General features: G+C 44.5%; 1 protein-coding gene across 1 annotated transcript in view; it reads right to left on the bottom strand.

Moving 5' to 3' along the window:
- The window catches only part of AHRR (aryl hydrocarbon receptor repressor), a 63,089-nt gene extending 40,108 nt beyond the window's left edge, over positions 1–22,981 (bottom strand). The window contains exons 1-3 of the mRNA XM_056857983.1: positions 22,920–22,981; positions 20,962–21,143; positions 1,695–1,798 (exon numbers count right to left, since the gene is read on the bottom strand). Of these exons, the coding sequence (XP_056713961.1) occupies positions 1,695–1,798; positions 20,962–21,143; positions 22,920–22,981 (348 nt within the window). The remainder of the gene's footprint in view (positions 1–1,694; positions 1,799–20,961; positions 21,144–22,919) is intronic.
- Between the last annotated feature and the right edge of the window lie 478 nt (positions 22,982–23,459).

Genomic DNA, 23,459 nt, shown 5'->3' with positions numbered 1-23,459 from the left:
TCAAATAAATAAATACATCCTTCATTAGATGTAGTGTCTAACAAGAGCAACAACAATCTAGTAATAATGTAGTGCTCTACAATGTTCACTTCACATCCATTGTATCAGCAGCACATACAAATATCCTGTAAGAAAAGTCAGTGGTCGTTTATGCACGGGTACTTCCACTCAAGTTCACCCCGGTCTGTCTCGGTTGTTCCTTGGAGTTATGCATGAGTTTTCCCTCCATTAGAGATGACCTCATCATGCCATTAAAGGTGACTGAAACTGAAACTAGAGATGACCTCACTGAAACCTCACTTTGCATAAGGCAAAGCGTGGGGCACGCAAGCTTGTTTTCTCTCACAGACAATTACAAAGCAGTGTGTAAAGAGGCAGGGAGTCAAATACTTCCTGCTTCCTGGGAGTTCTTTCTGGGCAGAAGAATGGACTTTTAAAAAGAGGCTCCCCCCCCCAATTCCTTTTAGGGTGCTCCATTTTGTTTCTGTCTTTTAAAATGCATTTTGGCTGGGCACTTGGATTTCCGTGGGGGGAGGGGACTTCTCTTTCAAAGAAAGAACTACAGCCAGTCACAAAGTGGCATCTCAAGGGGCGTGCTTTTTGTTTCGAGCTTGGAGGCTGCTGGTGCATAACTTCTAAAGAAGAAAGTGTGGGTACAGCGAGCAACGAACCTCAGGTAAAACTCCCATGCATAAATGACCAGCGTTGTCATCCCTGGATGGGAAGGGAGTGGGTGGAAAGCTTTTCACCTAACATTCTAGGGAAAGTGAATGTATGCAAGGGGGAAGCAGGGTCACAAAAGCAAGCTCAGTCCCAGTTAGCTTGGAGTGTGTGAAGATCCTACATGTACGCTTGTGTAGATTCCTCTCTGCGCAACTGGAATCTAGTGGTTTGCCTACGCTACAAAACAAAGATTATAACTGTGAGTCTGTGTATTTGAAACCATTTCCCGATTTGCTTTTATGATTTTAAATTAAAACATATCCAGTTTTAAAAGGACACACTTTTTTCCTTTGAAGTACTAACAGATCAGCAGGGAAACTAGTTTTGAATAATGAAATGGTTGAACCAGCTTTCCATTCCGTCCACTGCCCCTAGACAAACTGAGGCTGTAATTTGCATTTTATGGAACCAAGACAAATAATCTTCGGAAGTTCATGACCAAGATGACCCAAGGGGACTTACTGGTTTTCAGTTTTCATGCTTAGCCCTTACACTACATCAACTACAAAGGGTAATTACTCATGAGAAATAATAACTGATGAAAAACAGATGCTCCAGTGACCGTCTCATGCTTCAACGGGACAAGAAGTACAACCACTCTATGATATAACTAATTTACTAATTTTACAAAACCTTTGACATGCATGTAACACATCTGTATGCAACAAGTTTCTAAATAGCCACTTGCTTCTTCACCTATGATGACTGAAGGTGGGGGATTCTTAAGCAGGTCTACTCAGAAGTAAGTCCCATTTGATTCAATGGGGCTTACTCCTAGGAAAGTAGGGTTGCAGCCTAAAACTGACTCCAAGCAATGAAGCACAGACACTTTATGAAAACTATTTGAAAAAGCTACACAGGCCACAAATTACTACATGCAAGTAAGCAAGGCAGTAAGAATACCAGTGACTTTCATGGAATTATTTGCAAAGCTGAGATTCAAGGGTAAAGAAACATTTTTTATCATTCACCTCAAGTAAGAGCCCATGTTCACCAGGTATAGCAGGATCCTTAAGGAAGTCCACTTCTTTCATTCCATTATTTGATTGCTTTGACAGGCGCTTCTCTTGAACAGCTATTGAAAAAGAAACATGGATTTAGAAAAATATGACCAGAGATCTATTAGATAAGAAGAGTTAGGGTTTTTTGGTCTTATAGTTAACTGATTGCATAAGTTTGATAACTGTGTTAAGATAATCAATATGAGAACATTAACATTGAGAATTATGATGTTAGAAATATCTAGATGTGAAATAAAGAAATATAATATTATAAAATGAAAATGAGAATCTACTAAGAGATAAAGAGATGAATATACAAGAACTGAAATAAGGGAGTTATATACAATAGAAGGCTTACAAATACAAATGCATAAAGGCAAAACTGTTTAGAAATTAAATAATATATTATAGTCAAAATTCAAAACAATGCAGTAACTGCAACAAAATAGTGGAACATATTTTGGTTTAGTAATAATTTTTAATAATAATAGGCTATATCTAAGTAGTAAATATAGCAGGGACTCTAGCAATAATGCTTCAGGTGGTTGTTGTATTTTACATATGTGTATGATCTTTTTTTCTCTCCTTCCCAATACCCTTTTTTTATTTCTGTACCCCTCATTTAAAAAACTAATAAAAACTTTTTTAAAAAATAAAAAGAAACATGGACACTGATTATTTATTTCATTTTATGCCCCACCTTTCTCCCCAAGGGGGTTCCAAAGCACCTCAGTGGAAGCACCTTAGAGCGAGTTAGGTGTTCCAAAGCACCTTAGAGCGGTTCCTCTGTGGAACAGGCTTCCTCGGGAGGTGGTAAGCTCTCCTTCCCTGGATGTTTTTAAGAAGAGGTTAGATGGCCATCTGTCAGCAATGCTGATTCTGTGACCTTAGGCAGATGATGAGAGGAGGGCATCTTGGCCATCTTCTGGTCACTAGGTGTGGGGGGGAGGTAGTTGCGAATTTCCTGCATTGTGCAGGGGGTTGGACTTGATGACCCTGGTGGTCCCTTCCAACTCTATGATTCTATGACCTGATTGGCTGTGTAGAGGTTTTAAAAGTTGCTTTGGCAGCTGCTGCCACCACAACACACGGATCTTCCCCCATGCAGATCCTTGTACGCAAGAAAATATTTCTAAATGACATGTTCCTTTTTAAAGGCACCCTGTTGAACAGAGCTTCTGCCTGAAATGTTGAAGAGTTACTATTAGAGTTGTGCATGACCTTGCTCCGTGACATTTTCTGTTTGGCTCCACCTCCTCTGTCAGCCATTTTGTGGCAGTGCGTTAAAATCCCAAAGGTGCCCACAGGCTCAAAAAGGTTGGGGACCCTTGGACTAGAATATATATATATTATTTGAATGATATATAACTGGGTGGTTCTTTGGAGCCAAGCCTTGGATTTTTTCCTGCAAACCAGTACAGCCGGTGGTATCTCAATTAGCCCCACCCTGCGTACCAACTCATCTACATGTGCATCAGAGAAGCAGAGGAACCTCCCTCCTTTCCTTCACGCTTAGCAACAGCAAATTGATGCCGACGGCAACATGTCAACACCACCTCCCATATTGCAAAGGTTTGTGGTGTATAAAGGGCAGCACAGCCTACCAGGAAACGAACCCTCGGTCCAACCACAGGAAAAGTTATCTCCCACCCCCCACCCCCGCTTTCGTGGTTTACTCCTGGTCTGCTTCTTCTTAAAGAGAGGCTTTGAAAGCTTCTGCTCTTTGAAGTCCCAGACGCACAGGGCGACGCTTTGTTTAAGGTCTTGGACTCAGCAAACTAGGATTCACCCCTTTTAAAAATAATTAAACTACTTCTACTTCCATCTGCGCTTTATGTTTCCCATGCGGAGGTGGGGCCTCTTCGAAGCATCTCCAGACGTTTTGTGGGTTGTTCTCCTTCCCCTCCCCTTTTCTTTCTCTGACAGCCTTGCGTGATTAGAGCTTGCAGATATATCTTCCCTGCATGTGAAGAAGTGTTGGGCGCTGTGCCACCTACTCGCTCGAAGACTCCACCCTTCCCTTCCTTCCCTCCTCCCCAGCTGAACTATAATTTTTTTGTTGTTGCAAAGTGCCGAATGGAGAACATGCCTTCTGGTCTAAAAGAAGAGTGCTGACTAACCAGGGTTCCCTGTCACGCGAGGAGAACGGACTGTCAATCTTTCCATGAGCCTGACAGCAGCCTGGCTCTTGTTTAAGCCATTGCGTGCAAAGAGACAACCGACATTCCCCCAATGAAACTCTGCACAACAACAGCTGTCAGATATTGATGAGGCCTGGCCGGCTCCCGAGAGTGCTTCCCGGTTGAGGCTTTTGTGTAGCACAACCTAATGCCTCGTGACTGATCTTTATCTGCGATCTGGAATATTCCGTTTCCAAGCAATGGGTACTTAAAAACAACAACAACAACAACAACAACTAAAAAACTAAACTTAATTTGTTCAGGAAAGAGAGGTAAATGTTTAAAAAAGCATTTCCTTTAATTTAGTAACCTCCAGCTTTTATGCAAGATTAGAGGGCTTTAAAAAACCCCAAAGCAAAACATTTAGCTGCATATTTACCAGGATTTTCTATACAAGGAACCTGTAAAACATTGTAAAAACTGCAGTCTAGTTTGCACAGAGGTATAATGAGAATAGGGCTGAACACAGCATAACTTGCTGTAGCTTCACTTGTTGATTCAGTGACACACATTTGCTTTTTCATGTATATATTAATGGAAGATTGTATGTATATTTTTATAATCACTCTGTTAATGATTGTTTTATTCTGCTGGTTCATGACCATCACTTTCAAAGATGCTGGTTTGTTAATCATCAATATATACATAAATAGAAGGCAGGAAACTGCCTTCTATTAGACTATTATGAGTTAGATTATTGGTCTATCAAGGTTAGCGTTGTCTACTCTGGCTGGCAGCAGCTTTCCAAGGTCTTAGCAGAGGTCTTTCACATCACCTACTGCCTGATGTTTTTCATTTGATGGAAATATCAGGGACTGAACCCGCAACCTTCTGCACGCAAAGCAGGTGCTCTGCCAGTGAGCTACGCACCTCATACCTAGTAACCTTTCCACCTACAGAGGATCCCTTGAAGAAGCTGAGTATGCTAACTGTGCTTATTGCTATCGGAATATCTCACATTTCTAAGAGATTAAATTGGCCAGTAGGATTGATGGCTAAACCAGACGTGCACTAAACCTTTAGTTGAAGGCTGAACTGGATATTGTGTCCTGAGCTCCCAGCATTTTTAAAAAATCTGTTCTCACTTGTGTGGAGGCATTAAGGGTGGCACTGAATATACCTAGGCAAGGCTTTTTGTTCTCAGCCATGGAAGGGATTGCCAGCTCTGGATTGAGAAATCCTGGAGATTTTGGGGGTGGAGCCTGGTGAGGGCAGGGTTTGGGGAGGGAAAGGACCCCGGTGGGGTAATGCCATTGAATCCCCCTTCCAAAGCAGCCATTTTATTCAGGGGAACTGATGTCCAGGTGGTGGCTGGAGATCAGTTGTAATTCCAGGGGATGGCTAGCCACCACCTGGATCATAGCCATGGATTCTGATGTACTGACCACTTTACACCCATCTAGATGGATTCTCCACTGACTCAGCAGAATTCCATGGTCCCTGTTTGTGTCCCTGCTGAAGACTGAATATGTTCTTGCTAGTTACCAATCCTTGCACTTACCAATGACATTGCTGACCCTGGTATATGGTAGTACACCAACTGAAATAAAAGTTTTGGGGGACCCTGGACAAAGATTGCTTACAGACACCTCCCACCGGGCTCTTTGTTTGCACCTCCGTGTTTACCCACCCATCTGCATGCCCCCACCTGCCTGTGCATCCTTCCTAGGGTTGCCAACCTCCAGGTGGCACCTAGATTTATCCTGCTGTTACAACTTATCTCCAGATGACCCAGATCAGTTTCCCTGGAGAAAAATGGATGTTTTGGATGGTGGACTCTATGGCATTATGCCCTGCTGAGGTCCCTCCCCAAACCCTATCCTCCCCAGGTTCCACCCCCAAAATCTCCAGGTACTTCCCAACCCGGAGCTGGCAACCCTGCCCTTCCTTCCCCTGTTTGCCCTCCCACCACTCAGGGTTGCTCGCGTTCCCTTTCCCTGATGGTGCAGGTCGGCATGTGCAGCTGAGAGTGCCACCATCATGGCTGCCCGGAGTACGTGGCCTGATTCCAGTCTGACACTCTAACCCAGGGGTCCCCAACCTGGGGCCATGGACACCATGGTGCCCACCAACACTTTTCCTGATGCCTGCAAAGTAGGGTTGGCAACCTCCAGGTAAAAGCTGGTGATCTTCTGCTATTACAATTGATCTCCAGCCGATAGAGATCAGTTCACCTGGAGAAAATGGCCGCTTTGGCAATTGGACTCTATGGCATTGAAGACCCTCCTCTCGCCACACCCCATCCTCCTCAGGCTCCGCCCCAAAAACCTTCTGCCGGTTGCCAAGAGGGACCTGGCAACCCTACCGCAAAGTGTTTTTAGAAAGAGGACAGGGCCAGGTGGGGCTGTTGGCCATTGGAAATTTGATTGGCTGGGCAGATTTTTTTAAACAAATGTTGCTTTGGCAACAGCTACCACCACAGCACAAGGATCTCCACGGTGTAACTACACGGTGTAACTACACGATGGCAGCCGTTTTGTGACTGGCTCCAGCTCCTGCAGCAGCCATTTTGTGGTTGCGCCCATCACTCCATATCAGAATTCCAAAGGTGCCGACAGGCTCAGAAAGACTGGGGACCCCTGTTCTAACCACAACGCTGCAAGTATTTTTGTTATATTTATTGCTGTGTAAAGAAGGTCGGACTAAATGTACGTTACGTTACTCCAATGAATTGTTCCTAGGAACTAAATCCAGACACACACACCCTTGTTCCACCTAATAGGTGATCAGCACTTCCATAGCTGAGAATGCCAACCATCTGTTGGACAGATGCACATGCACAATACACTAAGGCACATGGGGGAATGCTTGGATCTGTGAACCCCCCCTTTTTAGTTAAGCGCTCTACTTTCCCCAATGAAAGCAAAAAATTCTCGCCAGTCTATATAGATATGCTTGCGGCTTGAGACCGAAAATATTAGGCAGCAAAGGGTAAACTGCTGTAAGAAAATAAGAGGGCATTCTAGGCAGACGGCGCGTCTTCCTCAAAAACTTTCCATTCACTATTGACCCAAAAGGGGAAGGTTGAGTCAATTGCAAAGACATTTTCCCTTAGTGGGGCGGAGAACAGAGAAGGGGTAGCTCATTTGCGCATTGCTGGTCTACCATACATAAGATCTCCATGCCTCAGATCAAAAGATCACTTTCATAATCACTTCTCTGCGGTCTTCGCCCAGCCTGCTTCAGTCACGCAATCCCTGCCCTGCTATAAGAGCACCGGCTCAAAAACTCTCTTAAAGGAACAGTTTTCTTTTCACATAAAGATGCAAAGTTGCAATAACATGGGAACACTTAAAACTGGTGTTAAACATTAATGTTGTTACATTTGGTCTGAATCCTCGACAGAAAGACAGTGTGGGGGTTTCACAAGTATTAATAAGAGGAAAAAATGTTAAATAGAGTAGAAGCCTTTTTAGAGAAACAAAGCCCCAAACCTCTTGAAATATTTATTCTAAAGTGTTTATTCTAACTGTATTTAATTTCAACCCGTGAATAATATATGAATTTCTGTAAATAATGCTAGTTGAGTTTTAAACTCATGAAAACATTGATTAAAACATTACTCAAGTGAATAGTATGCACAACGTGCAAACTGATGAGACGACTGTAAAATTATACACAAACTGGAAGACAAATTCCAGATTAATGCATTATTTTGCTGGTGATGTCAAATTTAAAGAAAGAGTAGTAATAATAATTAAGGACTAAAATACACATAGTGTGGGAGACCCTCTGCTTCCAAACTGCAGTGCTAATTTTTTTTTAGAGCATGCTCTAGTCATCCTATTTCTAGATGTATTTATTCATTAAAATATTTAATATCCTGCCTTTCCTTATGGTTCAAGGGGGTTTACAATAAGAGTAAAAATAATTTCGGTTTAAAACCAACATTAAAATAACCCCCATCCTCGATCCTTCTTTTCCACACTTTGATCTTTTTGGGAAAACCGAAGTTCAGACAAATTAGCACATAGTGTGGAGGAATGGTGTACATTTTCCCACCCACATCAGCGCTGTTTTCCCACTGTCAGCCCCTCACAGGTGCCTCCCCCCCAAAATATTTTCCTGCTGTGCCACCACAGAACTTTTTGCAGGACTGAAAAATAACACCTGGTAATAGCTGTTGCTCTGTTGCACTGCAACAATCTATTGCTATTTCCATTTTATTTTCTCTAGATTCCCAATTTTCATTTTTAAACTATTAAGTCCATCCCTGTGAAGATACACAGGGAAAGGTGTGAGGAGTTTCTGTCCTGATTGCCTAGAAAGGAGTGGGGAGCGGAAGTTGCAAGACAGCAGAAGGGATCTTATTTGTATGTCAATATTTCACTGTAGCACATGGGTGAAGAAAAACAACAACAAAGGGTGACAAATTTGCCATGGTAGGCGTGATGACCACTCTCCTGAAAGCTAAATCGGAGTCACTGTGGACACGTGTGGAACGGAAGAGTTGAAAAAGATGACAAAGGAAAGTGCTGAAAACTTTCACATCTGGAAACTCTGTTGGCAACATAAGATATATGCCAACACCTTTGCAGTGGCTATGAAAACATCACAGAGAATCCTTGCCATGTGGAAGCAGACATATTCTTCACATTACAGGTAGCCACAAGGGACCACAGGACCACAGTTTGGAGAGAGACTATGGCGCTAGGGTTTTAAATCCTGTCCGTTGGCAGGTCTCCTGGTCATGAAAAACCATTTCCATGGGAGTGGTGTGAATGCCCCGTGGCTCGCACAGAGCACTGTGACTTGTCCCCTGAGCATTACTGCAATTATCATGAATGATAAGGCATGCTGGTAATACATAGATGCAATTACAAGGCTGCACCTATCAAAAACATTTCCTACCACTGCAAAAACAATATGTTTCCAAGTAATGCTATAATTGTTATACCTGCACATTTCCTGGGAGCAAGCAATACTTTATTGTACAGCAAAAAATTTAAAATTGTATTCACATTCAATCTCTTGATCCTTTATCTCAGAAAGAAACACAATGTTCTTGTAAGTCGTTCAATCAGCCTCACGTTTCACTCTCCTTTATTACTACCCCATATATACTAGGCCACAGAAATGAACACATCAGCTATCACAGGAAATATTCAGTGGGTTAAAATTAAATCAAGAGTTTCCGGCTAAACATTAGGAAGAACTTTCTGACAGAGCAGTTCCTCAGTGGAACAGGCTTCCTTGGGAGATGGTAAGCTCTCCTTCCCTGGAGGTTTTTAAGGAGAGGCTAGATGGCCATCTGTCAGCAATGCTGATTCTGTGAACTTAGGCAGATCATGAGAGGGAGGACAGGAAGGTTTGCATCAGTATTTGGCTCTCATGGCCGTTTCTCGCATGCCAGGGTAGTGCCGATTGCCACTTTGGGGTCAGGAAGCAATTTTCCTCCAGGCCAGACTGGCCAGGGATATTGGAGAGGTTTTTTTTGCCATCTTCTGGGCATGGAGTATGGGTCACTTGGGGGTATGGGGGGGAGGTAGCTGTGATTTTCCTGCATTGTGCAGGGGGTGGACTAGATGACTCTGGTGGTCCCTTCCAACTCTATGATTCTATGTCCAAACAAACTATTTCATCCATGTAAAAAAAAATCCATTTTGACTTCTGACTGCCATGCAGTAATCAATCAACAGCAAGTTTTAGCTATTTTGTTACCCCCAAAAAACGTAAAATAAAAATAAAATGATCCACTTATACCTTCAAGACTTTAAAAAAAGCTACAGAGCATGAGACTTTGTAGGCTATTAACCAGTTCATCGGGTGCTAATGGGACTTTTGCTGCAAGCTAGGTAAATCAATCAAACATTGGCCCAACACTCAAATCACTGCCCCACATTGGCACTCACTTTCTTTGCCAGCACTCCAATGTCATCACAGAAAGACTGCCCTTTTTTTAGCACTTGGGCCAGAAACACTGCCAGCTCTTGTGCTAACAAAATGGCACGTATAAGAACAGAAGAAGAGCCATGCTGGATCAGACCAGTGGTCCATCTAGTTCAGCACCTTGTCTAATACTGTGGCCAACCAGTTGCCCTGGAGGGCCAACAAATGGTACAGAAGCCAAGGCCTTATTCTGATGTTACTTCCTAGCATTGCTATTCAGAAATAAGGAGGTTCCCTTCACTCGCCAGGACTAGTAGCCACTGCTGGACCTCTCCTCCAGGAATCTAACCTGCTTTGAAGACCAACTATGCTCACAGCCATCTCTACGTCCACTGGCTATGAATCCAACAATTTAGCTACTTGTTGAATAGTTAACATAAAATTTTCAGAACTCTGCAACTTACTTTTGAACTCTGGAGAAAAATACCCTTTGCTTATCAAAGTGCCAGAAGAGATTTCCTTTGCACCAGGAAGAACATATTAAAATTTTCCTGTTGAGGTTTGTTTAAGTGAACTATAAAAATGAACAATTTATCCTGTTAGAAGTCAGTCTGAAGTATTTACACCGATTAATAAGCTATGTCTAAACGAAACAGTATTTTGCTATTGTGAGAAATTACAGGGAGGACACCTACTGGTTGTTCTACATGCCTGAATAACAATTCAGTCCATCGTTTTTAGTCTGTCTGCACCTCCAGCTTCCAGCCCCATCTGCACGTTGGAACGCTGCCAGAATATGATATTGACAGATAGAATGTTTGCCAAACAGCTCAAGTATACACCACTATGGAAACTCACTCTTTGAAATTGGTTTCATGTAATATTTCTGGAGTGTCCTGAAACAGAGAGAGGCTCCTTCTGTCAGAGGAAAGTGCTTCACAAAATCACACAAGGTTGGAAGAGACCACAAGGGCCATCCAGTCCAACCCCCTGCCATGCAGGATCCCACAATCAAAGCGCTCCCGACAGATGGCCATCCAACCTCTGCTTAAAGACCTCCAAAGACGGGGACTCCACCTCTCCCCGCCCAAGGCGGGGCATTCCACCGTCGAACCGCCCTCACTGTCAGAGAGTTCTTCCTAATGTTTAGGTGGAATCGCTTTTCTCTTCGTTTAAATCCATTACTCCGTGTCCTAGTCTCTGAAGCACCCGAGAACAAGCTAGTTCCCTCATTAACATGGCATCCCTTCAAATATTTAAACATGGCTATCATGTCACCCCTTAACCTTCTCTTCTCCAGACTAAAGAAACCCAGCTCCTTAAGTCTCTCCTCATAGGGCATGGATTCCAGACCTTGGACCATTCTGGTCGCTCTCCTCTGGACACGCAGAACAGACTGGAAGCTCTTTTATGCATGGCTGTTTCACTCACCATCACCACTCCGACGACTTCAGGTCTTTGTGCTGATTATGCATGCCATTTCCGACCGTCAAGAGGTTGCCTCACTCTCGCTCCCCCTGCGTTTCCCCGCCTTTTGCCTGTGTTTTCAGAGACCTGTTTTATCTCAAATTTGAAAACGCAGACAAAACGCGGGGAAAGGCAGGGGGAGAGTGAGGTAGACACAGCATGCATAATCAACACAAACACCCGAAGTCGTCAGAGGGGTGACGGCGAGTGAAACAGCCATGCATAAAAGACCTTAGGATCCAAATCATTACCTATACACAGCAAAAGTCCAACTCCTTTAAATCGATGACATATGATATAGAAATGCAGCCTCTTGATTTGCTCTTTTGAGACTGCAAGGGAAATAGACATCCCTTAAGAATAAGACGGAGTAAACATTTGGTCTGTAAACTTCCCTCAGGTTTTTTCTTCCTCTTCTCATAAGTTATTTTTAGCTGCCCAATGTGATTATGCTTTTACTGGAGAACGGACAGATCTACAAACTCAAGAATATTCAATTAATTCTACAATAAAGTGCCCAGGCTAAACTAGAAAAGTTAAAAATAACCATACCAACAAATAAATTAAGTGTTCAACATATTTGCCAACTCATCAAAGAATTCTGATTTGCTCTACCCTGATTAATTAAAGACATTTTAATTTAAGTTATGCCTAAAAGGAAAGGCCATCTTTAGTGTTCATTCCTTATTACTAAAACACAGCAAAACCAAAGTAGCACTGAAAAATGAACAAGTGTGCCCTTGACTCATAGTGTCTCCAATCATTCAGCTAAAGTGTTATGTATGTAAATAGTTGGGATAGTAAGCAAGGGGAACCCAGGAGCTTGAATCCCCAACGAAGGCTCCTGGCCCCTGCTCACGCCATTGGCCCTTGTCAGAGCGCCCCGTTGGACCTAAGCCGGGACATGGCATTGGCACCCCGGGGGTTGTTTCCTCCCTATCACAGATCAGCGTTGCTGTTTGAACTCCGTCTCTGACCTCGTGAATCCTTCTCACGCGGACTTAACAGTAAAGGTTGACTAATTAACAGTGCAATCCTAAACTGGTCTACTCAAAATCCTACAGAAATCTATTCAATGGGGCTTACTCCCAGGAAAGAGGATGCCACTGTAAATTGCCCATGAACATTTGCAACATTAGTATCTAGCAATTTGTCTTCAGCCATTCCAATTTAATTAAAGGGAGGGGAAAAACTAATTCGAAGGCTGCAATCCTATACCTGGGAATAAGCCTCAATGAACACAAGAAGAAACTTCTGAGCAAGAATGCATTTGATTGTGCTGTAAATCCATCAGTTCCTTCCATCTTCCTGTATCCAGTCTCTACATGCGCACGCAGGAAAAAAGCTAGAGCCAATTTAGGCTTCTTCCCAGGTAACCAGGAAGCAGTCCAATGTTAGGCAAGAAAAAGCAGCCACCGACAAACAGCAAAAACCGAGAGGTATGTGCTGGCGGTCACATCTGCTCATCCCTGAGCATTCTTAGCGGGACTGTTTGGTGCTTGCGGTGTTTCACTATGTAAATATTTTTATGTGTTTTATTTCTGGCCATTCATGCATGGCTGTTTCCTCACGGTCACCCTACCAATTACTTCGGGGTTTTGCTTTGATTATGCTTGCATTTTCCAACCGTCAGAGGTCGCCTTGCTCTCCCTGTGCGTTTCCATGCCTGCGTTTCCAGCATTCGTGTTTAGCCAGCATCCAGAAAACACAGGAAAATGCACGGAAATGCGCGGGGAGAGCGAGGCGACCTCTGACAGTCGGAAAATGCAAGCATAACCAAAGCAAGCCCCTGAAGTAGTCGGAGGGGTGACCGCGAGGAAACAGCCATGCATAAATGGCCTCTGTGATTTAATGTGAGGCTTTATGGGGTGTTGCTGTGGTAGAATGCAAGCCTCTAGAGCAGTGGTTCCCAAACCTTTTGGGCCACCGTTCCCTTGGTTCCACAGACTCAACCCCAGCGCCCCTACCCTATCCTATAAAAAGCATTATTCAAAATAGGGGTTTGCATGACTCACTAGAGAGATAAGAACAATAAAATTTCCATTAATTGCACATCTATTCAAAATCAAATTAAAACTTTTTAGCTGAAATTTATTCAACAAAGCTGAAGAACTTGATCCAGTGGTACCAGCTCTTCAAAGTCTGCGGGGGGGGGGGGGATCCCAATAGTTTCCACCAAATTTGCCAGCAAGGTGCCATAGCTTGATCTATTGTAAATTAACGAACAACACAGTTGAAGGGGCCCACCTCTAGCGCCCCCCTGCTGCCCTGTTGCCTCTTAGTGTCCCCTAGGTAATCCCACTGCCCCCCAGGGGGTAGTACTGCCTACTTTGGGAACCACTGCTCTACAGCCAGAAAGAGGGGGGCAAGGTGGGTGTCGCGTGTTAGGATTGGATGATAGCTGGACCCGAGGTAGGGATGTCAGCCTCCAGGTGGGGCCTGAGGATCTCCCAGAATTACAGCTCATCTCCAGACTACACAGCTCAGTTCCCATGGAGAAAATGGATGCTTTTGGAGGGTGGCCTTGATGGCACTGTACCCCACTGTCCTCCACAGGCTCCACTCCCAAATCTCCAGGAGTTTCCTAACCTGGAGCTGGCAACCATCCCCCACCGATGGCATGGGGGGGATCTGGCAACCCTTACTCGAGGAGGCGGAGTTGGCTGGTTTGTTCATGGGGTTTGGGTGTGGGAGGAAAGAAAAGAGGGAGTTGAGTGTCTGAAGTGATTGAATGGAGTGCTTTGAAATGTGAGAGAAGTCTGTGTTTTTTGTGGAAGTTATTAGCCTAAGTGGCAAGTGAGGAAAATAAACCTTTGTGCCTAGGTCTACTTAAGGAACCTTAAAGAAAGAAGGTGAAGTGTACCTATCTGAAACCATTACGCTTATGAACCATACTGAAATGGTTATGCTGTTATACTTCAAAAAATAAGTTTATATTTAAGAGCAGCTATTTTATTTAAAGGATTCCCTTTAACCTCACAGCCACACCTGCATGCTGATCATTCTGTCATAATACCAAATATAACTAAGCCACCCTTTTCTTTGGGTTCAGCTAAGCCTTTGCGCAGAACCTTTATTAGGCATTTGTTACAGACACTAAGCAATCTAGAATTCTACATAACCAGTTAGCACAAATATGCACATCAGAAAGCACACTAATTGATCATAAACTTAAATAGAATAGAGATAAAATTATTCATGATCATTCACAACCAACCCACAAATTATCATAGCAGCTAGGAAATACCAAGCAACTTGATTGGTAAAGTAAGGATTCCAGTAAGATAAAAGGTATAAAACCAACCAACCACTCATCTGGGTAATCTTGACATTTTTGTAAGAGGGGGCTAATTATGGAATTCCTCAACTCAGAATTCCTCAACTCAGCTACAACATAACATAAGGTAAAAAAATTAGGAACCCCAGCTCTACATGGACAATATCTTTCCTGTTGAGAAATTCTCAAAGATGTACCATAAAGTTGTGCTGAAGGCAGAATGTTGAACATGGAGGGCATAAAAGCTCTGTGGACTTGTGGAGAATTAAGATGAAATAAATAGGGTTCAGCTAAGAAGTCTAAGGCGAGAACTTTTGGTGGCAGTGAAAGTACCGGTAAGTAGGAAACGCTAAGGAAGGCAAGGAGGCATAACACAAGTCACCTCAGAACACTACAGAGAGGTGCCCACACAGGTGTTACACACGAGGAGTCTCAGAAAGAAGCAAAACATTACAGCTGCTGATCTTGATTCTCCTGCTGTTTGATATTAGTGGTGATGTAACTGAAGCAGATACATCACAGCACCCTAGCATTCTTTAGAGAAAGCTTTTCCAAGCTGAACTGGATGGGGAAGATCTGAGGGTGAAAGGAAGGGTACTGTCTGTGGCAAAGGTAAATCTCAAAACCATCTAATAAGAGTATTCTTGAATGGTTCACTCCCACAGATATTGACTCTTGGCAGGCAGCTGGAGAGAATCGGGTGTATGGCAACACTGTGCGCATTGTTTTAATTACTTAAGTCATTTCTACACACAAGTCAACACTTCTGTTGGACATATTTTCAGATGGCAAAGGACTGAAACTCTTCACTAACCAAATAAACTCATTTGTTGTTTCTAAATCTGCACGGTGCCTTATCGTGTACATCTCTGTACACAAAACACATTTGCTTTAGATTACACAGTGTGCCAAAATGGCTAAAAATCAAATGATGCTCATTATGACATTGAAGACATTGAAATGTTTCTGAAACAAAACCATTAGTTTGGCTTTGCAATGCAAAATCACTCCTTAGGAATTAAGGCTCAAAACACATGGATTCTATTCAGTAATTTAATTATTTCCCTGATTTTCTTCCCAATGGGGACCCAGGGCAGCTTAAAGCATAGTTCTTTCCTCCCAACAACCACCCTGTGAGGTAGCTTAGGCTGAGAGTGTGACAGGCCCAAAGTCACCCAGTAAGCTTTTATGGTAGAGTGGGGATTCGAACCAGATCCTTGTCTGACACTCGAACCAAACATCCAAACACTTTTCTCCTCCTTGCGTAACATATCCAAAGCCAATACTCTCAAGCAGAAATCTAATGCCAGGGAGGCACAAAGGGCTGGACTCCACTGACCTGTTCTGCTAGCTGAGGCCCTTTCCTCTAGCAGAAGGCACCTTCCTTCGATTCAAGATACTTGTCTTGCCTCGGCTAACAGAACCGATCTGCAAATTCAACACATTAGCTTTTGTTTTGTTGCTTGATCAGTGATTTAAAGCGTAGGGTCTAGGAAAGCGTAGGGTCCGCCTCTCTAGGAAACTCTATGGTAACTCTTTCTCCTAGTGATTCCTAGAGAGGTGTGACAGCCATTTTTAAAAATTTTCTCTTGCTGCCACTCTGAGCGGTGGTGGGAAAGGGAAGCTGGGGCAGGGGATCTCCCACCTCCACTGCTGGGACGGCATCCTTATGCGAAGGGGGCTTGAAAGAGGGATCACTTCCCACGCACACCAATCCCACTTTGCTCCGGTAACCAGGTTTCTGTACTATTTCAACAAACTGTCCAATTTCTGCAACTTGGGATGGGACCAGAGCAAAATAAATGTTTGTTGGTGGATGCGGAATAAAGAGAGCCAGCACCAGAGCTGGGCTAATCAAAGGGCCAACTTTATTTTTATTGCTCAAGAGGGATCTGCAGTGCACACAAGCCAAAAACCCCCAGAGCTAACTGCAGGGCAGGCAATTGTTAGGTTGCAGAAGAGTCAGGCCTCCTCTTTTTGTGCATCCCAGTTCTTAGGGTGTGACCACCCTGGCTCGGAGCTCTAAGTCGTCATGTGGGTAATGGCTCATGCTTAGGGTTGCCTCTTCGCCACAGGTGGGAGGTTTTGGGGGTGGAGCCTGAGGAGGGCGGGGTTTGGGGAGGGGAGGGACTTCAATGCCATAGATTCCAATTGTCAAAGTGGCCATTTTCTCCAGGTGAACTGACCTCTATCGTCTGGAGATCAGTTGTAATAGCAGGAGATCTCCAGCTAGTACCTGGAGGTTGGGAACCACACTCATGCTCCTCCTTGGCAAGCCTTCTTTAGTGCTCAAGGGAGGTGTGCCACATCCAATTCCCCCAAGCGGCGAGGTCTATAGGTCAAGTACGGTGGCACCCCTCAAGGGGTTCCTGTCCCAGGTCATTGCAGGGCACCAAGGCCCCAGGCACCTAGTCTGAGGGTGACCCCTTCATCCTCCAAACTGATGCCTCAGGATGCTCAATGAGTTGTACCATGAACCATTGGCACCACATTTTCCTGCACTGCTCCCATATACCACCTATCACTGTCAGGGTAGGGTAGGCGGAACCCCCACCCAGCTTGTTGCCAATTGTGCCAAAGGGGTAAAAAATTCCTACCCAGCCCCCAAATGGGCAACCAGCTTGCACCTGCTCTGAACAGAGGGAGGGGTGGGTGGGTGCCTCCTGCGTTCGCTTTCCAATGATGGAGGAACAGCCTGGTCCCGCCCCTATATGCCCTTCCCCTTGGGCCAGCCTTTCTTCCCACGTCAGGCCCAAGGATGAATGCTGCTGGCTCTCTGTTCCCGCCACTGACAGCCAAATTACGCCCTGCCCCTCACTTCACTGAAGGGGGATGTGGCGGCCGTGACAGCGTTTTGGAAAATGAAGCCTCTCTCAAGCCACTTTTGATTCCCTTAAAAACAATGGTCTGTCTTCACCTGATTGTCTTCAACATTTTAAGCATGCAAGTGGGGACAGGCTTTATCGTTAAGCAAATAAACATCATGTTGGACTACAATTATGTTTAACACATAAGGCAAATCCGTTCGGAAAAGGTCACCAACACTATTAACTGATAAAGTTTTATTTGTACTTTTATAAAGAGAATATTTTATCATGTAATGGGTTTTATTGATAAGGTTTGTATCTTTTCTGGCTAAAGCCGTAATAATAAATCTATCTAAGGCAGCTGATAGTGTTACACCATGGCCACTGCTAGCTATATTGGGTGTTTCCAGCCTTGACAGGCCATTGAATGGTCACAAGATGGCAGTTGGGCCTGGAAAGGGAACACTGGCTAGAGAAGCATGGGTGGGGGGTGGGAGAGTCCACAGATACTAGCAGGATCGCCCTTCAAATGGAAGACTTGTTTAATTTTTGAGTGAAGTGGTAAATCTATGTTTGGACTAGTCTGCTTTAGTCTACAAGTAGAGAAGCCCTTACATGACCGAAAATCCCTCCATACCAAAATGACCTCCATGTAGAAATCAGGTTCCAGGGGGAAGGGTTATAACCAGCCTTCTCCTCAACATGCTACTTTTCTGTGTGAGGGAAAATTTTGTATGGAAGAGTGTTCAGTCGTGTGAGCTCTGGTCTTCCATTTCTTCATATTTCTATTAATAGCAGCTGACATTTGGGGCAGGGGAACTAGAAAGGGGACTGAAGCAAAAACACCCATGTAAATTGTTCATGGGGGCAGTTTACATTGGGAAAGCCGTACTTTGGGAAGGGTTAAATCCTGGGGGGGGGGGGATCGGTGTCTACCTTAAACTCCGCCCCCACTTTTATGGTCCCTGCTGGGCCCCCAAGGCTGGCAAAAGGCATCAGATGCTGAGAGGGAAGGGGGCTGAGTCTACCTTGTTTCTCCTCCGCTCATCCCAAGCCACTCCTCCACAGCCAGGGGAGGACCTGCAGCCTCTTCCCTGGCCCCTTACTAGGGTTACCAGCCGCGGCTTGGGAAATTCCTTGCAGGTGGAGCCTGGGGAGGGCGAGGTTTGAGGAGAGGACGGACCACAATCAGTTAATGATGCCATAGAATCCACTTTCCGAAGTAGCCATTTTCTCCAGGGGAACTGATCTCTGTTGTCTGCAGTTCAGTTGTAATTCCAGGAGATCTCCATCCCCCACCTGAAGGCTAGCAATTGATAATTTTTGGGGACTGAATATTAATTAATTCTGCTACCATTCAGAGGGATGAGATCGTTGATCATGGCTTATTGTCATTAAGATCAGTCATACACACGCACAGAAGACACAAGTCTTGGTTTAAAAACAATCTTTACTAGATTAAACTCAAGGGTAGGGTTCACTGGGAGATAAAACAAATAATCCTTTCTACATTCTAAGTTTCCTATGCTTGCCAGAAGCCTCTGGCAGGCGCTAAGCTTACTCTCGAGTAGGCATTCTTAAAGGACAAGATTGCCTCTCCATCCATCTAGGCTGGCATCGAAACTCGAACTGGGGTACTGCTTTCACTTCTAAACAAAGGATATAGGAAAGTAGTAAAATGCAGATTGTTTGTGTACGTGACGATCAGGCACGATTGCAATGGTCACCTTGCTGACCGCTTGGTTAATTAACATTAACCCTTGACTGTCTGACATGCAACAAAAGCTCGCCACTAAATACCCAACAGCAATCCTACCAACAGCCCACCCCACTCTTTAACCCCGTCCCTCTTTTGTCTGATGGCCTGGTAAAAGCGGCCCAGCCGCAGCTGCCACCAACAGCCTCGTTAAGAGGCCGCTCAGTGATGTGATAGTGCCACACTTTATCCAGTAGGGTTGCCAACTTCCAGCTGGCACCTGAAGATCTCCCTCTATTACAATTGATCTCCAGATGACCAAGATCAATTCCCCTGGAGAAAATGGCTGCTTTGGAGGGGGGACTCTATGGCATTATACCCCGCTGAGGTCCCTCCCCTCCCCAAACCCCACCCCAGTCTCCACCCCCAAAATCCCCAGGTATTTCCCAACCCAGAGCTGGCAACCCAAGAGTCGGTAGCAGCCCACATGGGGTTGCCAACTTTTAAACTGGACTCTCTAGCTGTTCCTTTGATATCAGTTTGATCTGCAGTAAGTTCCAGGGTGTTTACTTCCATGCCATGAAAAGCTTGAACTGCCTGTCAATACACATTACACCACAGTTGGTAACCTTAGGCCCATGGTGAGCCAGGGTGGCCATGGTGAGCAGGGGTGGCCATCGGCATAGTCATCGACCCAAAGGCTAGAGCCCTTTGGGGACAGAGCTTAGGGAGGCCAAAGACCTCAGTGGGTTACAAGGCCATAGAGTCCCAGCCATTTTCTCCGGAAGAAGTGATACCTGCAGTCTGGAGACGAGCTGTAATTCCAGGGGATCCCTGGGTCCCACCTGGAGGATGACATCCCGAGGCAAGATCAGGGTAGCACGGGGGCTGGGAGAAGGTTCAATCTCGAATGCCCCCAACACACACTTCTATAGTTCTACGCCAATTCAGTGACTCCCCACATTTCATTTAACTGAGGCCTGAGAACTAGGCTTAAGAAACTGCATATTTTTCTAGGTTATCCAAATGTCTAAAGACTGGCTCAGCCACTGGTTTTTCTGGAAGGCTACTTCAAGAAAGGAGTGAGGGGTGAGTGAGTCAAAACAGTGAGTCTACTCCACCCAAAATTTCTTGCTGACAAATTCTTTTGCCACAGTTATATAACCTTCTTCCACCATCCTCTTTAGCCTCTGGGTTGGCATCAAGAAAGCTACCTAAAACCCCTCCAGAGAACTGGATTTGGCTCCTTGAGCGTCCCTATTTCTATCCTCTCCCAACCCATTTTACATGTTATGTTTCCAATTTTTTAATAATACTTTCCATTCCTAGTAGAAGTTTACAAAATACAAGTTTATAAAATATAATGGCTTATAAGTAACCCCTGGAGAGGGGATAAGAGAGAATAAACCCAGGTATATCTAGGGCTAATATAGCTCCAAAGTTCTCCCTGTGACTTTCAAGTAAAGGAAGCTTACACTTTTAAGGGAAGTGGAAAACAATTAGACTTGACAAACAGAGCAACTGTCAGGAGCAGGCCATGAGGAAGGTATGCGGTAGTGCGATTGTGCTGCTTCCAGGTGCTGTTGTGCTATTCTGTCCAAGAACAGTCTATGCCCCGTGTTTAGTCTTCATAGATTCCCATACTGTGGGAATCGCCAAGTACTCCTTCCTGCCTCTTGGAGGGGGGGGTTGCCTGGGTAACCGGTTATCTCCTTTTGCTCTTCCATATATACTATGTACCTTGCCTTTGACCCTTACTAGAGTCCTTTTGAATATGGCTTCTGAAACCTGTCGATTCTACCCAATAAAACTGCTTTTGTGGATTGTCTGCTGAAGTCTGTTTAAGGGGGCCGCAGGACTAGAGCTCACAGGAATGAACACAAAGTAGCATAACTATGACTATCTAAACCAAGGGGTGGGAATAAGTTCCTAGCTTGACAATCTCCCTCAGCAAAATATTTTGCACAGCTTGAAAACTCACCTCGGAAGAAGCATTTCACCCTGAAGTAGCTGACACAGAGGCGCAAGACAGAGAGCTTGTCCAGTTTGGAGATTATGTCTTGTGGGAAAGGCAGGAGGCTGGCCAGGTGATCCAGTTCAGCATTCAAGCGGTCTCTGTGTCTCTTCGAAGGATTGGACTTCCCATTTCCAAGGGCAGGCCTCCTGTTTGTGGGGGGAAATGTGTTACAGAGCCCCAGTTCTTATACCCACACAGTCAAGGGCAATTTTCATTATCTATTCATGAATACAGAAAGAACCACTGCATCTTTCGTTAATAAAATTTCAATACTGGGTCGGTGTCAACATATCCTCAGGTGGGGCAGCTGCCAGGGCCCAGGGTTTCCAGCAGGGCCCACTGATCTGGCACCCCCTGCTCACTCACTTGCCAGCCCTCCACCACCTATGCGCCTTTTGCACTCACTGCCTGGTGCCACTGGGGAAAGGACTGCAGGCTGCTGTGAGGACGGGCCAGGGGAGGGTTTGTGAGCAGACAAGGGAAGCACACGCAAAGCAGGTGGAAGGCCTGCAGGTAGGTGGGAAGAAAAGAGGGCATGAGGGCCCGGTGGTGGGCAGAAGAGGGGAGAGGCCCTTGGGAACTGTCTGCCCAGGGCCTCTGAAAACCTGGAAATGGCCCTGGTACTGGCCAACGCACATAAGACATTGCAGTGCTTTCCACCAGGAGCCATGCTTGTGTTTTCCCTGTTGCTGCTGCCCAGGCAGCGCAGCATCAATGGGGCTTCCACATGGCAGGTTTCCCCATATTTTCCCTGCTCTAGTCCACCGGTAGTGGCCACCCCACTGCCCCCAAGGCTTTTTTTTTAGTTTCCCCCCCTTTAATTTGCAATCTAATATTGTTATAACAATCCATGTATCAAGCTCTCTGAATACCCAGCTTTCTTTCTTTAGTCTCTAAGCCCTTTTCATTGTAGAGATATAAAAGAAAGGCATAGCTACCATAAAAAGGGTCTAGAGATTTACTTTTTTATGGGAATGCTGGGAATTTGGAGAACCTGATACACAGATTTTTATAATGATATGACAATATTCATTCACTGGCAAAAATTAAAAATCCCCCTGGCAGTCAAAGGAAGGGAAAATGGCTGCTATGTGGGCAGGACTGGGAAAATCTGAACGTTTCTGCCTACCTGGCAGCCATCCTGAGTCTTTTCTAAAATTTCACTGCAAAGCAGGTTTAGCAAACATCAAAGAAAAGCCAAAGGGAAAGCCAGAAATTCATGTATACGCTATGATGCTCTGGGGAAATGGGACCTCCCACACACATAGACACTTCCTAACAGCACCAAACCCAGAGCAAATAATCCATGTGCAAAAGGTCAGGCTCACAGCCAGAAAAGGATGAACTAGTTGCAAACACACATGTTTTGACAAATGTGTAATGTTGGTATGCCCACAAAGAGTAAGCTTGTTTTATATGTTTTGTGTACTGCCCAGTGCCACCAAATACATGTACCATTAGAGTTAGGGGACAGGGTTGCCAGTGTCAGGTTGGGACATTTTAGGGTGGAGCCAAGGGAAGGAGAGGTTTGGGGAAGGACCTCAGTAGGATATAATGACATACAGTCTACCCTCCAAAGCAGTCATTTTCTCCAGGGAAACTGATCTCTCTAGTCTGGAGATGAGCTGTAATTCCGGGAGATCTTCAGGCCCTGCCTGAAGATTGGCAACCTTAATAGGGGACTACCATCCCAAATAAAGGGGAGCTTTTATTCCACAGCAAATATGATACTAATCAGGAGCAGCAGATAGAGTTTTAGACTTAGCCTAGGGAGAGACCTTGATTCAAATCCTCCTCAGCAATGAGCCTCATTGGTTGACTTACCAGTTACTATTTCTTAACCTAACCAACCTCACAAGGTTATTATGAGGATAAGGTTGGATAAATAAATTGGCTGAAAAAGAAACTGATAAATACTCAGCTGTTTTTGAATGGGTTTCCGCCTTTTCCTCCCAGCGTATAGACAGTCTCCTGGTGGAATCATCATCCGAACATGAACCTGAAAAGCATAACCCCAGCAAATGCAATTAAAGTCAACACTCTTCCTAAGTAGGTAGGTAACATTTATTGTGCAAGGCCAAAGGTGAACAAAAACAACTTGACCCAGGCAGTAATAAATATAACAATAAAAGTAAACACAGCAGTTAAAAACAGTTTTAAAATGGTCAGGACATAGATTGCATCAGGGTGAGAATTTAGCAATGGGGGTTACCGCACTTTGTATTTCCAGCAATGTATTAAGAGTTTGAAAATGTAGGAGGTTACTGCACTTGTATTCCCAGCAATGTATTAAGAGTTTGAAAATGTTATAAAAAATACTGTTTGCACTTTGTTTGGCCCCTTTAGCTGTGAAGATGTCTTCAAACCATTTATAAGCAACGGTATCCAAAAACCCTTTTAAAGCGATGTTTTTTACAACATTTTCAAACTTTTAAATACACATTAACATACCACACCCTCAT

Source organism: Euleptes europaea, chromosome 11 (genome assembly GCF_029931775.1).
Source record: "Euleptes europaea isolate rEulEur1 chromosome 11, rEulEur1.hap1, whole genome shotgun sequence".
Taxonomy (NCBI): Eukaryota; Metazoa; Chordata; class Lepidosauria; order Squamata; family Sphaerodactylidae; genus Euleptes; species Euleptes europaea.
The sequence above is the reverse complement of the archived record's forward strand: the minus strand, read 5'-3'. Positions and strand labels throughout refer to the sequence as shown.